The 18,921-nt window shown below is 44.7% G+C and overlaps 1 protein-coding gene across 2 annotated transcripts in view; it reads right to left on the bottom strand.

The window, feature by feature from the left end:
• LOC310664058 (uncharacterized protein) overlaps positions 1–18,486 on the bottom strand; it is a 61,030-nt gene extending 42,544 nt beyond the window's left edge. For both annotated transcript variants that reach the window (XM_083412598.1, XM_083412599.1), the window contains exons 1-17: positions 18,445–18,486; positions 16,183–16,277; positions 14,848–14,915; positions 14,483–14,501; positions 13,055–13,082; positions 12,183–12,258; positions 11,601–11,753; positions 9,770–9,978; positions 8,622–8,713; positions 7,316–7,422; positions 6,392–6,756; positions 5,144–5,247; positions 4,802–4,920; positions 3,204–3,380; positions 2,533–2,741; positions 1,609–1,700; positions 503–603 (exon numbers count right to left, since the gene is read on the bottom strand). In XM_083412598.1, the coding sequence (XP_083268724.1) occupies positions 503–603; positions 1,609–1,700; positions 2,533–2,741; positions 3,204–3,380; positions 4,802–4,920; positions 5,144–5,247; positions 6,392–6,756; positions 7,316–7,422; positions 8,622–8,713; positions 9,770–9,978; positions 11,601–11,753; positions 12,183–12,258; positions 13,055–13,082; positions 14,483–14,501; positions 14,848–14,915; positions 16,183–16,240 (1,977 nt within the window). In that variant the 5' untranslated portion in view covers positions 16,241–16,277; positions 18,445–18,486. The remainder of the gene's footprint in view (positions 1–502; positions 604–1,608; positions 1,701–2,532; positions 2,742–3,203; positions 3,381–4,801; positions 4,921–5,143; positions 5,248–6,391; positions 6,757–7,315; positions 7,423–8,621; positions 8,714–9,769; positions 9,979–11,600; positions 11,754–12,182; positions 12,259–13,054; positions 13,083–14,482; positions 14,502–14,847; positions 14,916–16,182; positions 16,278–18,444) is intronic.
• Positions 18,487–18,921: the final 435 nt, after the last annotated feature.

The following is an 18,921-nucleotide window of genomic DNA, read 5'->3' as shown; positions in this document are numbered from 1 at the left end:
TAAGACCAGCCTACTGCTTGGGGTTGTTGCAAGGACTGAAATGTGATAATCCCTTATGCAACACCTTACATGTCTTGGAGGAAAGTTGGAATATAAATATAATAATAACCTATAGCAGTTAACATTTATATGATGCTTTTATATGATCCAAGTTCTTTACCCATTTTATTTCATTGCATTTCATACAACAGCCCTATGAGGTAGGCCAGTGTTATCATCCCCATATTGTGAAGGCTGGAAGTCAGGCCACTGGTCCATCTATCGCATTACCGCCTACACTGACTAGCAGCGGCTTTCCAGGGTTTCAGGCAAGAGTCTCTCCCATCCCTACCTGGAGATGCCTTTATGGATTGAACCTAGGGCCTTCTGCATGCAAAGCAGGTGCTCTACCATGGAGCTAAGGGCTTAAGACCAAAGGATGAATTGCTCCTCTGCTGCTGTCATAAAATATGGACCAGGCCCTGGTTGATCTTAATAGCAAGAGCATCACAGCTGATCTTACCCCATTGAAGCTTGGGTCAAGAGACATCAAATCTGTGATGCTAATGAAGGACTTGAATCTCTGGAAGTTGAGGGAGAGCCAGTTTCCGGTCATCTGGCAGTCTGAAATAAATAATAATAATAAATGTTTCTGCAATTCTGCAAGTAGGTACCCATTTAGGAGCACCAGAGGAACAAAGCAAATGCTTGCAAATATTTAACCTAAGTTCCAAAAGATGGGTTGTCGCTGCACTGTTGTTTATGCAGCAATGTAAAGTAAGTACGAGTGGATTTTGCCAGGGATGAAAGGATAATTTAATTTCTAGTCAACTTCACTTTTGCATTCGTTCATTACTAAGGCCATTCCATAAATGCCCCACCGCTGCCTGTCAAATGCCGCCCTGAACAAGGCCCACCTGGCAGCAACACTGAACTTCTTTTCACAGCCAGGTGAAGACTTCCATGGAATTTGATCCCATTGCTTTATCTTAGGAGTCATCCACACTTCCATTTGCCCCACCACTTTCTCCCTGGAAAACCCACAGTTTAGGGGTGAATTAGATTGTCATTTGCTCCAGTTTAGAGCAAACAAGAGGGTTTTCTCAGGGAAAGCAGCAGGCAATGGCAAAACTTCTCTGACCTGAGCCTAGAAAGCACAGGAAGAGCAGATAACCACGCCGGCCCACACTTTCTAGCCAGGGGTTGCTCAAGTTCTGTGTTGGGTTGCTCCACCCCTGATGGAAGCTTGCAATTTATGTTTTGTGTATTGGTTTTATTTCTTTGAATATTAACAGTTTTTATATTAATCAGTTTTTATATCTTTAAACATGATTGTTTAATCATCCTGTGTCAGATGGCTAACAAATGAATTTATTAATAATAGTAATAAAAATGATGGTGATGGTGACTCCATTCTGCTTGCACACTAATCCACACAAAGGATCCCATCATATTTCTGCCCAGGGCTCCTTCGGGAGGAGAGATGGGACAGCAGTTTAATAAGCAAAGAAACAACCTGTGAGTGGAGGGCTGACGTTAAGATTTAAGAAGAAAGAAGTGAAGAGATCCAAAACTGACTGATTCCTCCATCTGTACATGAGTTAGAAAACCAGGAAACAAAAGGCTCACCTGTTTTTTGAAGGGCCTGGAGGATCCACTGGGCCACACCAGTCTTGGTCTCCAATGACATCTGGTCAAAGGCAGAATCCAGCCCTTTCACACTGCAAGGCATCCAAATGCAGGGACACCATTAATCCAGAACACTTTGGTCTCTAGTTCTGCCCACCAATGCAGCCCCCAACAGATTACTCCTGAGGAATTGTGGCCCTCTATAGATTGGCCACCCATAGTTTACACACCCTGATTTACATACCCAAGCTAAAGACTGAAAAATCAGCACCAGGAGGCACAAGAATAATCACTTGGGTGATTAAATGTACTTTTAACTCCTGGCAAAAGCTGTCCACAGATTCCCCACCCCGCTAATCTGAATGAAGACATTTATTCCATAGGTTGAGGCCACTCCTAAGAAGACCCTCCTCCATACTGTGGCCAGATCTGCCTCTGTCCAATGAGTACAATCCTCAGGCCCCCTCCCTAGCAGATCACAATGACGGGGGCAGCCTCTACAGAGGAAGGCCATCTCTCAGCTAATAGCATTATAAAACTGTTGAGTTGGAAGGGACCTCAAGGGTCATCTAGTCTTTGGCAACCCAACCTCTGTTTACAAACCTCCAATGAAGGAGAGTCCACCACCTTCCTAGGGAGTCCATTCTGCTGTCAAACAGCTCTCACCACCAGACAGTTATCCCTAATGTTTAGCTGAAAGCGCCTTTCTTCTCATTTGAATGCATTGGTTCAGGTCCTACCCTCTGGAGCAACAGCAGCAGAAAACAAGCTTGCTCCATATTGCATGCTCCATCTCACCTGATCTTGGGCTATTTGGGGCTTTAAGCTGTCTCCATAGCAAAACAGCAGCCAATGCACCTCCTTCAGACTGAGTGTTATTCTATCCACCCAGCACGAAACCCCACTAATCAAACTTTTACTTACATGGGTTGTATCTCCGTGCAGTTGGGGAGAGTAGGAAGGGCCCCCAGCTCCTCCACTGTGATGGATGGGAAATAAATTATCAGGAGCCCATTGAACCAGGACAGTAAATCAGGCATTGGCATGGAGGCAAAGTGTGGCTTCAGGAGTTGGAAAATCCCCCGTAACATGATCTCACGAACCCGCACATTGGTTATCTCTGTGATGCTCCCCTGGAGACAAAGAACATACAAACATCAAATGTATGGAGGTTCGTTTCTTTTATTTCAGATTTGAAAATCTGCTTTATCCTTGGCGTGAATGGCAGGGGTCTTAGAAAGCTCTGCATTTGAACAGAACAATGTATCTAAGAACGTAAGAGGTTCTGCGTCAGATACTGGGTGAGATCAATGGCTCATCTAATCCAGCATCCTGCTCACACAGTGGCCAACCAGATGCCCCAAGGGGAAACCTGGAAGCAGGACCAGCTACAAGCACACTCTCCCCACTTTGGGTTTCTAGCAACTGGTATTCAGAAGCATTACTGCCTCTGCCCCTGGAGGTAGAGCGTAGCCATTGTGGCTAGTAGTCAAGGCTAGCCTCCTCCTCCTCCATGAATCTCCCAGTCCAAAGCTGGCATCCAACACCATTTGGAGAGTCACCATTCCTGTCTTCCAACACTCAAAGTGGCTCACCTGTGCCTGGATGCTGAGAAGAAGGCTTTGGAGCTCAGATATGCTTCGGCTCTGAAGGGTTGCCATCACATTTGTTGCCTCCGTCTCAGCACTAACCCTGGCGCTGTCTGTTAAGGTGCCAGAGATCACAAGCAGTGTTCCCATCTGGGTTGTTGTCAGCAAATCCAGCACTTCAAACTGAAAGACAAGGGGCAGCGGGGAGGGACACCATCATCACCAGAGTTTCATTCCCTGTATGAGTGTGGTGGGCAGGTGTAAAAACTTTGTGGTTCAGGCTGTAGGTCCATCTAACGCACGCTTCTGATCACCAAGGGTCAGTTGGTAAAGCATTGCCCAGTTGGCCTTGGCCGTGGCAGTGCCTCCTTGGTGGTGGCTCCCACATGAATGATTTCCAGGAGAAATTTAAAGAACATTCCTGTTTGCACAGGTGCTTGGCGGCTGAGAGATAACTGGCCACAGCAACCACAACATCAATAACCATGGTGGTATACAATTGCTTCTAAACATTTTCAATGTTCTAATTTACATATTTTTAGAGGCTTTGAAAACGCTCCACATGTTTTCTTTATTATCCTAAAGTCTACTGTTTAATTTATTTATTACAAGTACACGCCACCTTTTCCTCCTAGAAGCTAAAGGTGGGATACATGGTTCTCCCTTTCCCCATTTTATCTTCACAACAACCCTGTGAGGTAGGTTAAACGGGAAAGAGTGATTGGTCCAAGTGGTCTCCCACATCCTAGTCAGATACTCGAATCACTACACCACGCTGGCTACTATACCCCATTGGCTTCACATGATGGTGCGGCCATTGGGAGGAAGGGTGGGATACAAATTTAATAAGTAAATAAATAAAAACACCTCACAGTGAGCACTTCACTGAAAGATTTTCAGTCACCTGAAGTTCAGCAGTCTCACAAAGAATCACCACCCTCAAAACTGTTAGCATGAAGGAAGAACCCCTGTCAAAGGGGAAGAAGAACCTGGTCTTTGCATGATTATTGCCCTCACTCCCTGACTTCCTCAGTGCTCATCTGCCACAAGCAGAGGAAGGGGACTTGAAAGCCTCATTATCACCTCATTCACTTGTCAGATCAATTGCTCTGATGCCCTGGCAGATAATGACAATGCTGCTGCTCTGGGGTGGGGAGAGAGAAAAGGGCCTGGAGCGGGACTCTCCCTGCCCCCCCCCACCTTCCTGCCCCACTTCAAATGAGGCTGGGGGTTGGTGGTGGTGGGGAACAACACTAAAGGTCCAGTCGTGACTGACTCTGCGGTTGCGGCGCTCATCTTGCTTTATTGGCCGAGGGAGCCGGCGTATAGCTTTCAGGTCCTGTAGCCAGCATGACTAAGCCGCTTCTGGCGAACCAGAGCAGTGCACGGAAACACCGTTCACCTTCCCGCCGGAGCGGTACCTATTTATCTACTTGCACTTTGACATGCTTTCGAACTGCTAGGTTGGCAGGAGCAGGGACCGAGCAATGGGAGCTCACCCCGTCGCGGGGATTCAAACCACCAACCTTCTGATCGGCAATCCCTAGGCTCTGTGGTTTAACCCACAGTGCCACCCGCGTCCTGTGGGGAACAACACTACTTACGCCATTAAAAGAGGGGTTCAGGTGAAGAAAATCATTGTAGTCTGCAAAGCTGCTGGAGAGTCCGAAGTTTTCCTGCAGCCAGTCTCTGCTGCTCGATGTCATGATGGTGCAAGCAGCTCCTGCAGGGAATATGGAGATGCAATTGCTCCGCCCACTTTTGCCCCTGGCCACACCCCCTTATGACTCTGGCACATTCACCACCGGCAGGTGGATCCCAGAAGATTATCCCCAAGATAATGTGGTTCTTCAGCTGAAAAGGCTCCCCATCCCTTGCCTTAAAATCTTAATAGTTTAACACAATTTCCAGCAAGGGAGAAAAACCACAAAATAACCATCTATCACCTTCTTTTGTAAGTTGTCTTTTCAGAAAATCCAGACGCTTTGTGCAGACAGCCTTTTGGGTGCTGTTGTCTAGCTCATGATAGACAGAATCAATCCCTTTGTAGCTGCAAAGCAAGCAGAGCAGAATGCATTTTTGTACAGTCTCCGCAACAGGGAAATCCAGTTCTTTGCACACATAATTATACTTCTCTGGCCTATAATAGGGAGCTGCCTTATACTGAATAAGACCATTGGGTCCGTCTAGCTCAATATTGTTTACACTGACTGGCAGCAGCTCTCCGGAGTTTCAGAAAGGGGTCTCTCTCACCCCTGTCCAGAGATGCCTCAGTTGAACCTTGGACCTTCTGCATGCCAAGCAGATGCTCTACCGCTGAGGTAGCCTATTCCACTGTTGAACAACACTTATCATCAAAAAGTTACTCCTGATGTTTAGTTGAAATCCTGTTTCTTGTCATTTGAATCCATGGGTTCAGGTTGTACTTTCTAGAGCAGCAGAAAACAAGCTTGCTCCATCTTTCATGCAACAGCCCTTCAGATATTTGAAGGTTGGTCTCATATCACCTCACAGTCTTCTGTTATTTAGGCTAAACATACCCAGGTCCCTCCATGGTTCCTCAAAAGGCTTGATTTCCAGACCACTGATCTTTTCGGTCTACCTCCTCTGCATGCATTCTAGCTTGTCAATATGCTTCCTTAAACTGTGGTGCACAGAACTGGACTCATATTCCAGGTGGGATCTGACCAGTAGCGGAGCTAGCCACTCCTGCACCGGGAGCAGCGGGGCAGGGCGATCTGCCCATGGGGCAGTATGATCCGCCCACGGGGTGATCAGCACGGCAGCGTGATCCTCGGGCGGGGGGGGTCCAATTGCAGTGCAGCGGTGCAATCCTCCAGGGGGGCCGATCACAGCAAGGCAGCGCAATCCTCCTGGCGGGGGCCTGATCGTGGCACGGCAGCGCAATCCACCCAGGGAGAGTTTGTCACACACCCCTCTGGGATGGCACCCAGGGCGGGCCACCCTTCCTACACCCCTGGATCTGACCAAAGCTGGTCCTATTATGTCCCTTGATCTGGACACTAGACTTCTGTTGATGCTGCTTAGAATTGCATTATCCCTTTTCGGTTGCCGCATTGTGACAAACGCAGGACACGGCAGACATCTCTACATCTGACAGTTTTTCCATTAGAGGACTTCCCTCCATCAAGCACAACCCATGGACCACCCACCCTTAACCTGAGCCTACTCACATATCACGGAAGTCTGTGCAACCAATTTTGGTCGGGAAAAGCTCCAGGATCTTTGCATCAGCAACAGGCAGGAACCGCATCAGTTTCACCTGAAACAGGTCTTTCAAGGAGGGTGAGCAGAGGTCGGGGAAGCTCTCATTCACCTTCCTCAGAACGGTCTCCAGCAACAGATAGCTGGCTCCGTGCTCAGGTGAGGGCTCCAGAGGCAACAGTGATAACTGAGTCAAGTAATCTTCCATGAAGCGGATGTTCTGGCTGCGGAGGGTTTGGGCAACATCTTCTGCCAGGCTGGCATTGGCCAGGACACCACGGGCAATGGTCAGTTGGGCAAGCTGGGAGGCCCTCAGGACATCCAAAGCTGCAAACTAGAAAATGGGTGAAAATCATGAGTTTGGTGCAGGCAGTCCTAAATGGACAAAACAATAGCTCTTCTAAGGACTAGTGTTGACCATTTCTCCATGTCCCTCTGAGCATGCATGGAGTATATAGGAAAGGGCTCGGTGGTAGAACATCTGCTTGGCATGCAGAATGTCCCAAATTCAATCCCCAAGAGCATTTTCAGGTAGGGCTGGGAATGTCCTCACCTAAAACCCTGGAGAGTCACTGCCAATTCCTATGTCCCTAAAGGTTATCCCCCTCCCCATATATAATGGTTCTAACGCCCCCCAATAAAAATCTAACCTGTCACAGGGAGCCTATATACTTGTCAGGAGGGCATAAAAATGAAGTGCCTCTGAGCATCTGTCTTTTCTTTGTGAAACAGCATCTGTTTGCTTTTTTTAAAAAAAGGCCAGAGTACTTCAGAGCACATGCAGAGTGCCTTCCCTCACCCCCACCCTGACAGGAAGCCTTCTAGTTGCATTCCACAGCTTGTGGTTGGAGTGAGTTACTCTCCAGAGCCACAAGTGCAATTGATTTTCTTACCCCATCGAATCCACTCCAGGTCTTTAGGAGGTCATTGTATGAGGCGTTGTTCAGGAAACTCTTCCAGTAGCTCTGAATCCATTCTTTGGGTGAACTCTGTGGGCAGCCTGAAAAGCAACATCAAAAGGAGCTTTGTGGTGTGGGCAAGGAAATGGAAGGACCAAAATCTGCCACCTGTTTGGTGAAGGCTAATGAAATGTGGAGCTGGCAGCAATGGAGAAACTGACTGATGCAATCCAGAAAAGAGAAAGCATGAGATGAAATGGAATGTATGGGGAGAGATGGAACTATTTTGTGAATACTGGAATGCATTGTATCGAAATGAAAGACTAGAAATAATATTTGTTTACCTAGATTATGTATTTATTTTTCCCCTCACTCTCTTTTCTGTTTATCAATGTATTATAATGCCGTTTTTCTCCCTTGCGGTAGTTTAATGAATAGCAATAAAATGTAGAAGAAGAAAAAGTGTATTTAATTTTTTTTAAGGAGCTTTATTTTTCAAAGGGTCAAATGGAACAATTTCTAATGAAGCAACTAGGACTATTATCCCACTCAGTACTGGAGTTGTACTGGAGTTGAAATTGACTTTATAAATAAATCCAATAAATCTTGTTGTTGTTGCTGCTGCTGCTGTCATCAATTGTATTTGTATTTCATGTGATTGTTTATATTGTGTATGTTTTTTATTGAAAATCACTTTGAGATGCCTCATTATAAGTGATTCATAAATGAAATTAATAATAATGCATCCTACGGGAGGTTGGCAGGAGTGTGAGGTCCTCCTCTTTAAGATTCCACCTACACAAGCCCTAATTCCTAATCTGCAGTTAACGAACCAAAAGAAAACCAAAACACAGTCACCCTTTGTAATTTTGCACCCCTCCAACTGAAAAGTTTGCACAACAATGAATATAATAATATATGAGTGGAAACAACTGCATCATATAAGGGGGAGAATAATTGCTTGCAAAAACGTGTATAAATTTGCACTCAAGAAATATTGGGAGAAATAATTTGCACAAAATGCAGATGAATTTTCATGTGGACCATTCTTTGAAAAAGAAAACCGATCAACTAGATGCAGGAATAAGGTGAGCTTTTCCAACATAAAGCTGGAAAAATAAGAAAACAGGAGAAACCAACATCTGTCCATCCCTAAATAAGAGAGGGAGTCCTGTCCAATACAGGGCTGTTCAACGGCTGAAGGTCCACGAGTCATGTGACTCAGATTCAGCTTTTCTGGAGTTATGACTCTTGACCGCTTGTGAAAGGAGCACCAGAATGGGGCACAATTCCCACTTACTTTGTATTGTAAGGAATCTCCCGATCCAGTTGGCAACCTGTTGCTTTGTGCTGCTGTCCATCCCAGAATAAGCACTGTCCAGAGCCTGAACACTAATGATGGGAGACACAAGAAAGGAAATAAGCATCTTATTGTTGGTTTTATCTGTTTGATACTTTACACAGGGCAGCCTCTGTGGGACAAGGGCTTGCATCCGATTCTAGTCCTACTCAGACAAGACTCAACCAAAAACAGTGGCCATGATAACCAACTCCAGTTTATTTATTTCATTGAGTCTACTCTCAGCAGAGCTTAGCTGCAGACAACTCGTGCAGCCAGGTTCCAAAACCTTTCAAATGCAATCAAATGCCCAGACAGAGGAAAGTCTTACTATGACACCAAAAGGTTGTCAGTGATGGTCCCAGGCAGGCCTCAACTGGGAGAGCATTCCACAACTGTTGGGAAGGAGGTTGCAACCAAAAAGGTCCTCTCCCTGCTGCCACCCTCAGGTGTTTCTTGTGGGGTATAAGGAGAAGGGACTCAGATGATATTCTTTTTGGGAGAGGTGGCCAGTCAGGTACCCTGGTACTAAGGCTTTTTAAGTTAAAGCCAGCAACTTGAATTGGACCGAGAAATCTACAGGCCTCATCCCCATCAGCATTCTGCAGCAGCTGCCATTTCCAAACAGCCTTCAAGGGCAGCCCTGGGTATAACTCATGTCATCCCTGTGAATTTTGAACCATACATATCTCTTGTGCAAAGGACCTTTCAGACTGCAGTATTCAGGATCCAAACGTCTGCTTGAATCCTGCAACTACAGCTGTCTTGAAATTCTCATCTCAATGAGAGGGAACCAGAGGGAACCAGCTGCTAACTCTAAATGTTGTCCTCTTGAATGTAAAAAACAAAAAACCTCAGAGTGGTTTACAAAAAAGGGAGGGGGGAAATGAAATTATCAGTGAAAAACAATGAAAAACTATTTAAAATCTTCAAAGAAAATATTAAAATCAATAAGCTAAAACCCAGTTTAAAACACAGATCAACATTGTACATATCTGTACAGACTTGCCTACACATAAATGTGTTTTCCCAAACAGGGAAGGGGGTTGCCAGATGTCAGTAGGCAGGGAGCTCCAAAGATTGATTTCTTACTAATAGTTGTCACTTACACGGTAGCGAAGCCATCACAAGTGATCGGAAGCTGAGTCATGCACTCTAGGACATTGGAGTTTATCGCTGCCAGGTAGGAGTGCACTGTGTCTTGAAACCAAGAGGCAAGGAAGCCTGGGCTCTGGACCCGGGGGTCTGCCTTGATCTTTTCCCATGCTGCATTCAGCAAGAAGGTTTTGGCTGTCAGTGAGATTTGGTCCACAGAGACCTAAATAAAACAGAAATGTGGAACAGTTGGTGCTCAAGGAAGAGAGATAACCTGGCACTTTATTTTTGCAACACGTATCCAAATTATCACTACACATCATGTGGCTGTTATTTAAAAATAGAAGAATAGCTTGCTGGATCAGACCAGAGGTCCATCTGGTCCAGCATCCTGTTCTCACAGGGTTCAACCAGATCCCCATGAGAAACGTACAAGCAGAGCCTGAGTGCGACAGCAGCACTCTCCTCTCCTGTGATTTCCAGCAACTGCTATTCAGAAACATTACTGTTAGTGCTGACCTTTAAAGCCCTAAATGGCCTCGGTCCAGTATACCTGAAGGAACGTCTCCACCCCCAGACACTGAGGTCCAGCGCCGAGGGCCTTCTGGTGGTTCCCTCGCTGTGAGAAGCCAAGTTACAGGAAACCAGGCAGAGGGCCTTCTCGGTAGTGGCACCCGCCCTGTGGAACGCCCTCCCACCAGATGTCAAAAAGAAAAATAACTACCAGACTTTTAGAAGACATCTGAAGGCAACCCTGTTTAGGTAAGCTTTTAATGTTTAATAGATTATTGTATTTTAATATTCTGTTGGAAGTGGTCCAGAGTGGCTGGGGAAACCCAGCCAGATGGGTGGGTATAAATAATAAATTATCATCATCATCATCATCATCATCATCATCCAACTGTGGAGTCAGAGCATAGCCATTGTGGCTAATAGCCATTGATAGCCACCTCCTCCATGAATTTGTCCTGTTCTCATTTAAACCATCCAAGTTGGTCGACATCTTTGCCTCCTGTGGGAGTGAGTTCCATAGTTTAACTATATGCTGCATGAAGAAGCCTCTTCTTTTCTCTGTCCTGGTCAACTGAGCTATGCCTCTTCAATGCCCCCTAAACTAGCTCACTGCCCTCAAGCCAGGGGGAGGATGCTATCACACTGACAGTGCTAAAATAAGATTCCCCTGCCACTCAAACCAGCTTCTGTTTGTGAAACAGGGCGCTGGCACACTCCAGTCCTTAGCTCAGGCAACAAACGTCTTGGGATGACCCAGCTTATTCACCATTCAGAACAGCACAGGCAGCAGCATCAATCAATGCAAATCTTGATATACAATGTGTACTGCATGCACATGCATGCACACACGCACACAACATTAGTTTTATAATTCTCAGTTGCTCAGCTTTAAGCTCTCTGCTTGCAGTAGGGTTATACAAGTTAAAATCCTGGGGATGGGAGAGTTGCAAATGCACAGGAGATCCTGGTCTGAGCTGCAGGGAAATTTGGCTTTGTGACCCTCTGTTCCTTTGCAGGTCTCCAGGTCTGTACAGGTCTCCAGGTCTCACTGCAAAATCTTCCCTGCAAAACGTCTCTGGGGTGTCACTTTCTAAATAGAGCTATCCATTCGCAAACATACAGGTTGAGCGGAAGGGAAGCAAGCACAACAGGTCAGAATTTCTAGTTCCAAAGGAGCAGCCCTTATCCTACACACCTTATCTACCTACCCAAGCCCAGATGCAACACTGGCCTTCAACAGATCCTAGTGTCCACCAGAGAGGTCCTAACAGCACACAAAAACTAGGACCATTTTGCAGAACCAAAGAAGGTGTTTGTGAGAGTACTACTTACCTGCAGATTTATCTCATTCAGAGCTGCCTGGAGCGTGTCTTTGTCAACATTTTCAAAGAGCATCAAGAAAGCCCCTTGGTCCAGCCAGGCCTCAGAGTCTGTGATGGAGCACTTGAGGATGGAAGCCAGCTCACTTGACGTCAGGTTGGAGATCTGTAGAGCAAAAGATGTATTTGCGTCATTTTCTGTGAATTATTTGCACTAGCAGTAGCAAAACGAGGTACTCTTTCATGAGCCAAACACTCATCTTCACAGCTACATGTCTTTTAATAGGTCCAATCCTTCCCTTAAACTAGTCCTCTTCTCTGCCCTTGGCAATAATTGCTCCCACCTCTTTTTCTACACCTAGCATTTTCATTTCCAGGTTTATTTCGTTTCCTAAATAACATTACTTGATAACTCAATGGAAGCTTCCCAAGAACTGAGCTTCCTAAGCTGAAAGCAAAGCACTGGCATGACATTGGCTCCATGGCAAATCAATTAAGATAAACTTCGCAGAATCTGAGCTGTTGAATAAGCAAACTTGCAAGACCTTATATACCAAACTGCATTATTTTGGATATTTAAAGCTGGCAAAGATACCTGGTCTGCTGAGCCACAGGCATACTGTGGCAGTGTAAATTGGCATGGTTCTTCAAGCGTGGAGTTTAGCTCTGCCCTATATAAAGAAACACACAAGATTATAGATAATTCTGCCAACCAGTCAAATACATTTCATCTCACTTTTGTCTACTGAAACGATTAAATGATTCAGCCTGCAATTCTCACATAGGTGTAAGCCCCATTGAACAAAGTGACACTTCCTTCCAAGTAAACTCACATTCGATTATATTGCCAACTTACTGCCTTTTGTTTTTTAAAAGCTGCACAACATATGGAATGGAGCTCCTTATTCATTTCAGACAGACTTTCTTGTTTATTTAAATAGTTATCAATAGTTATCAATTGCACCCATCATGTAAATACAGCAAGACATGTATACCACATACAAACTGACAGTCACTCTGATAAAAGCATCATTAAAGCTGGGTGTGTGTGTTGGAAATCATATTGCAAAGGCTTGCCTGAATAATACAGTTTTCAACAGATGTCTGAAATTAGGCAGGGATTATTCCTGTCTAGTTTCTACTGGCAGGGAGTTCCACAAGGTAGGCTCAGTCCCTAGTAAAGGCTAACCAAAACTCAGGAACACGACGAACCACCAAAAGTGTCCCATCAGAAGAGCTCAGTGATTGAGGTAGTAATCAGATGATCCTTAGGGCCCAAGGCCTTTGGGTTTTGTGAATTAACACAATAACTCTTCAACATGGAGTCACTTTGCTGCTACCCTCCTCAAGTCCTGCTCTCTGGGCCCTCATCTGGGAGGCCCCTGAGTTATGGGGCCCTAAACCTTGGCCCAAGGTCCACCTTAGCTATACCACCAGCACTTAGAATTCTACCCCATTCGCCTGTACCTGTTGATGGAGGAGCAGTAGGTTGATGCTGTGAAAACAAACAGACAAAAAGTAAATAATCACAGTGTTCTTATATTTGTTTTTAAAAACAGTTGCTTTTATCTATATTCTGGTCATTTCATTGCCTGCCAACTTTGAAGCCTGGCTTGTAACCAGAAGCAATAAAAACATAGTATTTATTTATTGAGTAAGTGGTATATCTATAAACATAAATCTTATGAGGCTGCTAGATCCAATGGAACAGAGGAGTCAGAACCCAGTGCACAGCTATACGTGCTTCAGTCAATCGATGCAACACAAATGAGTCTGGGTTGAATTACGGCTCTGGTGAATCAACCCTCCTTGCTTCAGTTAGGAGACATCTCAAGCCACAGCAGTTTCAGCACCCTGGACAGCAGCCCCATTCACAGGGCAGCAATGAAGCCTCACTTAGGGCTCCTCTACACTTTGCTTGTCCCATGCCTAGAAAGCACAGGTCCGAGAGGTCTTCCGCTTCTCCCAAACTTTCTGGGCATGTGTCCAAGTGGTTTTCCATTTGTCCAACCACTTTCCCCAGGAAAACCCACTCTTTAGCACTGAATTCATGGAAAGCTCAATTGACATTTGCTCCCATTCAGTACTAAAGAGGAGGTTTTCCCTGGGGGAAAGTGGCAGGACAAGCAAAAGTGCAGATTTACTGTCTTCTTGTGGGGTACAATTTAGCATACTCTGAACAAGCATAGTTGAAATTTGGGAAATGTTCCATTAACTTTCAGGCATCAAGTTTCAATGCCTTTTAGCCAGATGAGCTGGTAGAGTTCTCAGCTAGCGGAATGGACTGTACTGTTTTAGCATGCAGGTGGGAGATGCCATTTTTGAATGCTCTCTTGCATTTTAAGGGGGGGAGGGAACCCTCCAGATATAAAGTTTGCACTTGCAAGGAGCAATGCTAGGAATTTGTTCTATTTAGTTTTTCTTTAAAAGCATTCAAAGGAGCATTTTGTAACCTGAAGTGGTGTAATCCACACTGCCACTTCAGGGTTAGCTATGATTCCTACATTGCAGGAGTTGGACGAGATGACCCCTTGGGTTCCTTCCAGGTCCACAATTCTATGATTTTACCACCTCATTGTCCTACATCTGTAGATCATTTCCACTGGAAAGAAGTGGGGCAAGGAGAAAATCACTCAAACCCATGCTTTCTAGGCATGAGACAAGTGGAAGGGTGGACGAACCCAGTGACTAAGAACCAGGAACTGCCTTTCACATAAATAGATCATTACATTAATGCTTTAGCCCAAAACAGCACTCTGAGTTCAGCTTAACTTGTGTGTGATATTGGTCATGGGTCTGTATAATTATCTCCTTCCCATCCACTACCAGTCTGCTATAATCCCCTGACCCTCATTCTTATGCCAATAAGATAAAAGTAAAACTGATCTTACTTACAGATTGGGTAGGCCGGACACTGATTAAAAAGAAGGAAAAAGACAAGTGGTCAGAAAATCAGGATTGCATATTGCTCATATATAGAGCTGGATCTATTCTAAAAATCTAGTGCTGTGGAGGGGTCAAAATGACAATGATGGAAAGAAAATCTCCCACACAAAGAGAGGGGGGTGGAATGTTGCACTAGAGTGTTCAAATACTCCGAGTGCTCTTGAATTGTTCGGTCATTGTTCACCTGTGATGCAACTGGCAAGATCTTCTTCTGAATAAATGGTGCTATTTTCAGGACAGACACTAAACTGGCAAATTAACTCCAACAGCAAATGGATCATGTTGCCACTGTTCACCCCCCTCCCCATACTTACTGGATTCAAAGCGATAGGATAGGATCGGCGGGAGCGATAACCATGCCAGCTGCCTTCCGTCCAGCCCCCTTGAAATGCAATTTGAAATAGTTAGAACACGTGAAAGGACTAGTCTTCCAAGAGTTTGCTTAAGGATTAAAGCAGTGTTGGCCAACATGGCGCCCTCCAGATGTTATGACTACAATTCCCATTGTGACTAGCGGTCAAGGATAACGGTGGTGGTAGTTCACAACATCTATAGGACATCACATTGGCTGCCACTGAATCAAAGCAATCTGAGTTAGAGGCCATCATCACATCTTGTGGCAGGGAGCCCCACAGATTAATTAGTGGTGTGACATAGCAGTCCTTTCTTTTGTTAATCCAGAACCACCAGCCCCTCTGAATTTTAATGCTATGAGAAAGAGAGAGAAATGTTTCTTACTCACAAGTTAAGAGAATCTGCAGGATGGTCTGCTGTTACTGCAACAAATTTAGCTAACAGCACAAGTCTCCTCATGTCTACTGAGAAATACATTCAATGGGCCTTGTTCCCAAGTGAGTGAGTATAGGCTTGCAGCTGAACAGTGCAATCCTATGTCTCTTTACACAGACATAGCTCCTATTGTGTTTGTTGGTGCTTCCTCTCAAATACATGTGTATAGAATTACAATCTAAGGCTGTCACCTCATTAAATATTAGTGGATTCATCACATGGAGTTGTATCTAACCAAGTTTAACTTAGAGTAGACCCACTGAAATGAATGGAGCTGAGTTAGGCATGGCATGGCCAAACCGCCAGAAGGCCACCAGGTCAGGGAAGACTGATTTTAGTCAATTAATCTATTCTTCATAAATTTGCACAGAAGCGGAAAAAAACAAACAAAAAACACTCTGAAGTAGAAGCACAGCTGCTTTGATTTTAGCTTATTTAAGTAAGAGTTACAGCAGAACTCTCTTTCAGAAGATGTTCCCCATTCCCCAATTTATAGAAGGCTCCTTCCAATATGGTGCTTGCCACAACAGTCATTTTTTGTTAACTACTTCCGTTAAAAGTAATTTGAGGCACTTTTAAAGAACCAGCTGCCTCTGTTAGGAGGGACTTTCTAAACAGCTAAAAATGTTTGATTGAACTGATTAATCAGCTGGACATTACAAGCTGGGCAATTAATCAGTTGCATAGAAAAGCCATGAGTCACTGCTTTAGCTCTCAAAGAATGTGATTACTGTGAAGCTGATTCACCTTCTAGCCCCACAAAAGCTTGCCAGGAAAATGTCTGTTTTGCTCACTGTGTAAATATTTACTTGGATGCATTTGATTGTGTTAATTATTGGGAAAAGAACTGCAAAACCTACCTGAAATGAGTAGCAAAGTAAAGATCGCGTAAATGGGCGGGCCTTCTTTTTCCTTCATGGCAACTCAGTTTTCCAAACAGGCCTTCCTTGCAGTGCTATAAAGCATAAAATATGACCTCATAAGAACATAGGAAGGGCCTGGCTTGTTGGATCAGTCCAGTCTCCTGTTCTCCCAGTGGCCAATGAGATGCCTCTGGGAAGCCTGAAAGACAGGGCCTGAACGCAACAGACTCTCCTGAGTTGTGCTTCTGACAGTGGAAACAGAACACAGCCATTGTGGCTAGTAACCATTGATAGCCTTATCCAATGCTTTTTTCCTTTAAAAATGTTTAGGAGTTGTCTCATTTTGACTCAAGAAAATCACAATTTTATAGTTCAAATTGGGGAAAATAAATACAGTCAATGAACAAAAGTACAAAGATTCACAAAATATTTTGGGGTATGCTTACCCCTGCGTACCCCCAGAAAAAAAAGCACTGGCCATATCTAATCCTTTATTAACACAAACCAACTTGGTGGCCATCACTACATCTTGTGGGAGCAAATCCCATGGATCACCCAGTTCAGGCCCTCCCTCCAAAGACAACCTTCCTCGCTCTCCGGAAGCACCCATGTGCATCCTTTTGAGACTCCACATAATTCCAGAAGTGATTTGTCACAAGGGTTATGAAGGAACGAGTCATTAGATCTTCCAGAGGGGCGTCTTCTGGGCCTCATTGTTGCTCTTCTGCTCTAAGCTACAGTCAGAATCGCAAACAACTTTCAACAGTTTGAGAAGTATCACACTTTTTTTGTGCATTCATCTGGTTATGTTCCAATAACACTAGAAGACATAGAATCGTAGAATTGTAGACTCGTAAGGGACCCAAGGGGTCATATAGTTCAACCTCCTGCAATGCAGGAATCTCAACTAGATCATTCATGACAGGTGGCCACCCAACCTCTGCTTAGAAACCTCCAGAGAAAATTGCATGACATAGCAATTTAGTATTGATTGACAGCATTTATATTCCACCTTTTCCTCCAAGGAGCTCAAGGTGGTATACATGGTTCTCCCCCTCCCTATTTTATCCTCACAATAGCCCTGTGAGGTAGGTTAGGGTGAGAGGCAGATGGCTTCATGGCTGAATGAAGATTTGAACACTGGTCTCCCAAGTCCTAATATGACACTCTAACCACCACACCGGCTCTCAGTGCAGATGAGGAAGGGACAGCTCACCTGAGCACACCATTTTCAAACCAATTCCATCCATTTTTAATCCTTTTTTTAAGGGAGTGCTAAAACACTCCCCTGCCCCCAATTTTAACACCGGTTTCACAATGATTTCAATATTTAAAAGTGGAGGGGGGGGACAGAGAGAAATATAAACACAGGGATAGAAGGGATACGTATTGAAAACAGCTGGGTATTTATTATTTATTTGTTTGTTTGTTTGTTTGTTTGTTTTTAAAGTGTTTTTATCCATTTAATTGTGTGTAGTTTTTTAGAATTAAAAAATTAGGCCACAAAGCACCATTTTAAAAAAACTGAATAAAATCTGCAGCTAAAATTTCACTGCCAGGAAAGTTCATGGAGGCATAGAGGGCTGGCGATTGGCTCAGCTGCTCAACACATCACTTGACATGTCCAAACCACAGATCATCAACCCGTCATATAAGAGGAAAAGGGAATGAGGCTTAAGAAATTTTAACCTAACCATCTATAATACAGAATGGGCTTGGTTGTAAATAATAATAATAATAAAATCAGAAACAGATGGCATGGCAGGTATTATTATTATTATTAGAATTAGAATTTATATACTGCCCTATATCTGAAGGTCACAAGTTTGTACTACATCTCCCATCAGCCCCAGAATTGTATGGCTACACTGGCTGACATTGTGCTGGGAGTTGTAGTCTGAAACATATGGAGGGCACCAGGTTAAGGACTGCTGATCTAGATTAATAATTTCGGGGATATTTTAAATATAAAAAACCAGAATTAATATTCCAAGTGTTGGTAGCAGCAAAGCGGCCTATAGTTCAATACTGAGTGGGCAAATGGTCCTCCCAATGAATTTCCAATTTCTACTGTTTTAGGACAGGATCCAGCTGTTCCTACTGCCCCAAAAATTAAGGCACAGAAACATAGAACTGCAAAGTTAGAAAGGACCCAAGGGTCTTCTAGTCCAATCACCTGCAATGCAGGAATCACAGCTAGTGTGTACAAGTTGTCCCCATCCACCTTCTCTTCCCCTGCCCCTCCAAAACCCACCTTACCGTCAAAACGCCGTCATGTGTTCCGGAGGCTGGCAGGTGGACCAGTGTAAAGTGTCACAGTCTCCCGTGACATCTCCTTTTATACCCAGGTCTCAAGCCACTGGGATGGAATGCAGTCAAGCCGTACAGGTGGCTGCTTTGATGCAGCTGCAAAGAACAAAAGAAAAGGGCCCCACCCTTCCTCCTGGGGCACCCTGGCCTTTGGGGCACATTGCACTCCCCTGCAGAAGGCTGGGCTCACCATAGCAGAGGAAATTCACCTCAGTGGGAGCCAGTGGAGTGGCTGGGGACCAGTCGCCATGTGCCGCTCATCACGTGGTTCACCCTTGGGTGCCTAGGTTTTTCTTTCAGAAGCAGCCAACATTCTTTACTTGTTTGTTTGCTTGGTTTAGTCTACTTCTGGGCTCACCTTACACTGTGCATGTTCACTCGCCCGCTTCAAGCTGCAGAATTGGCACTGCATAATGCTGCATAATG

The sequence above is a fragment of the Podarcis tiliguerta genome, assembly GCF_965153285.1.
Source record: "Podarcis tiliguerta genome assembly, chromosome: 14".
NCBI classification, from domain to species: Eukaryota; Metazoa; Chordata; class Lepidosauria; order Squamata; family Lacertidae; genus Podarcis; species Podarcis tiliguerta.
Note: the sequence above shows the minus strand (reverse complement) of the source record. Positions and strands in the feature narration are given on the sequence as shown.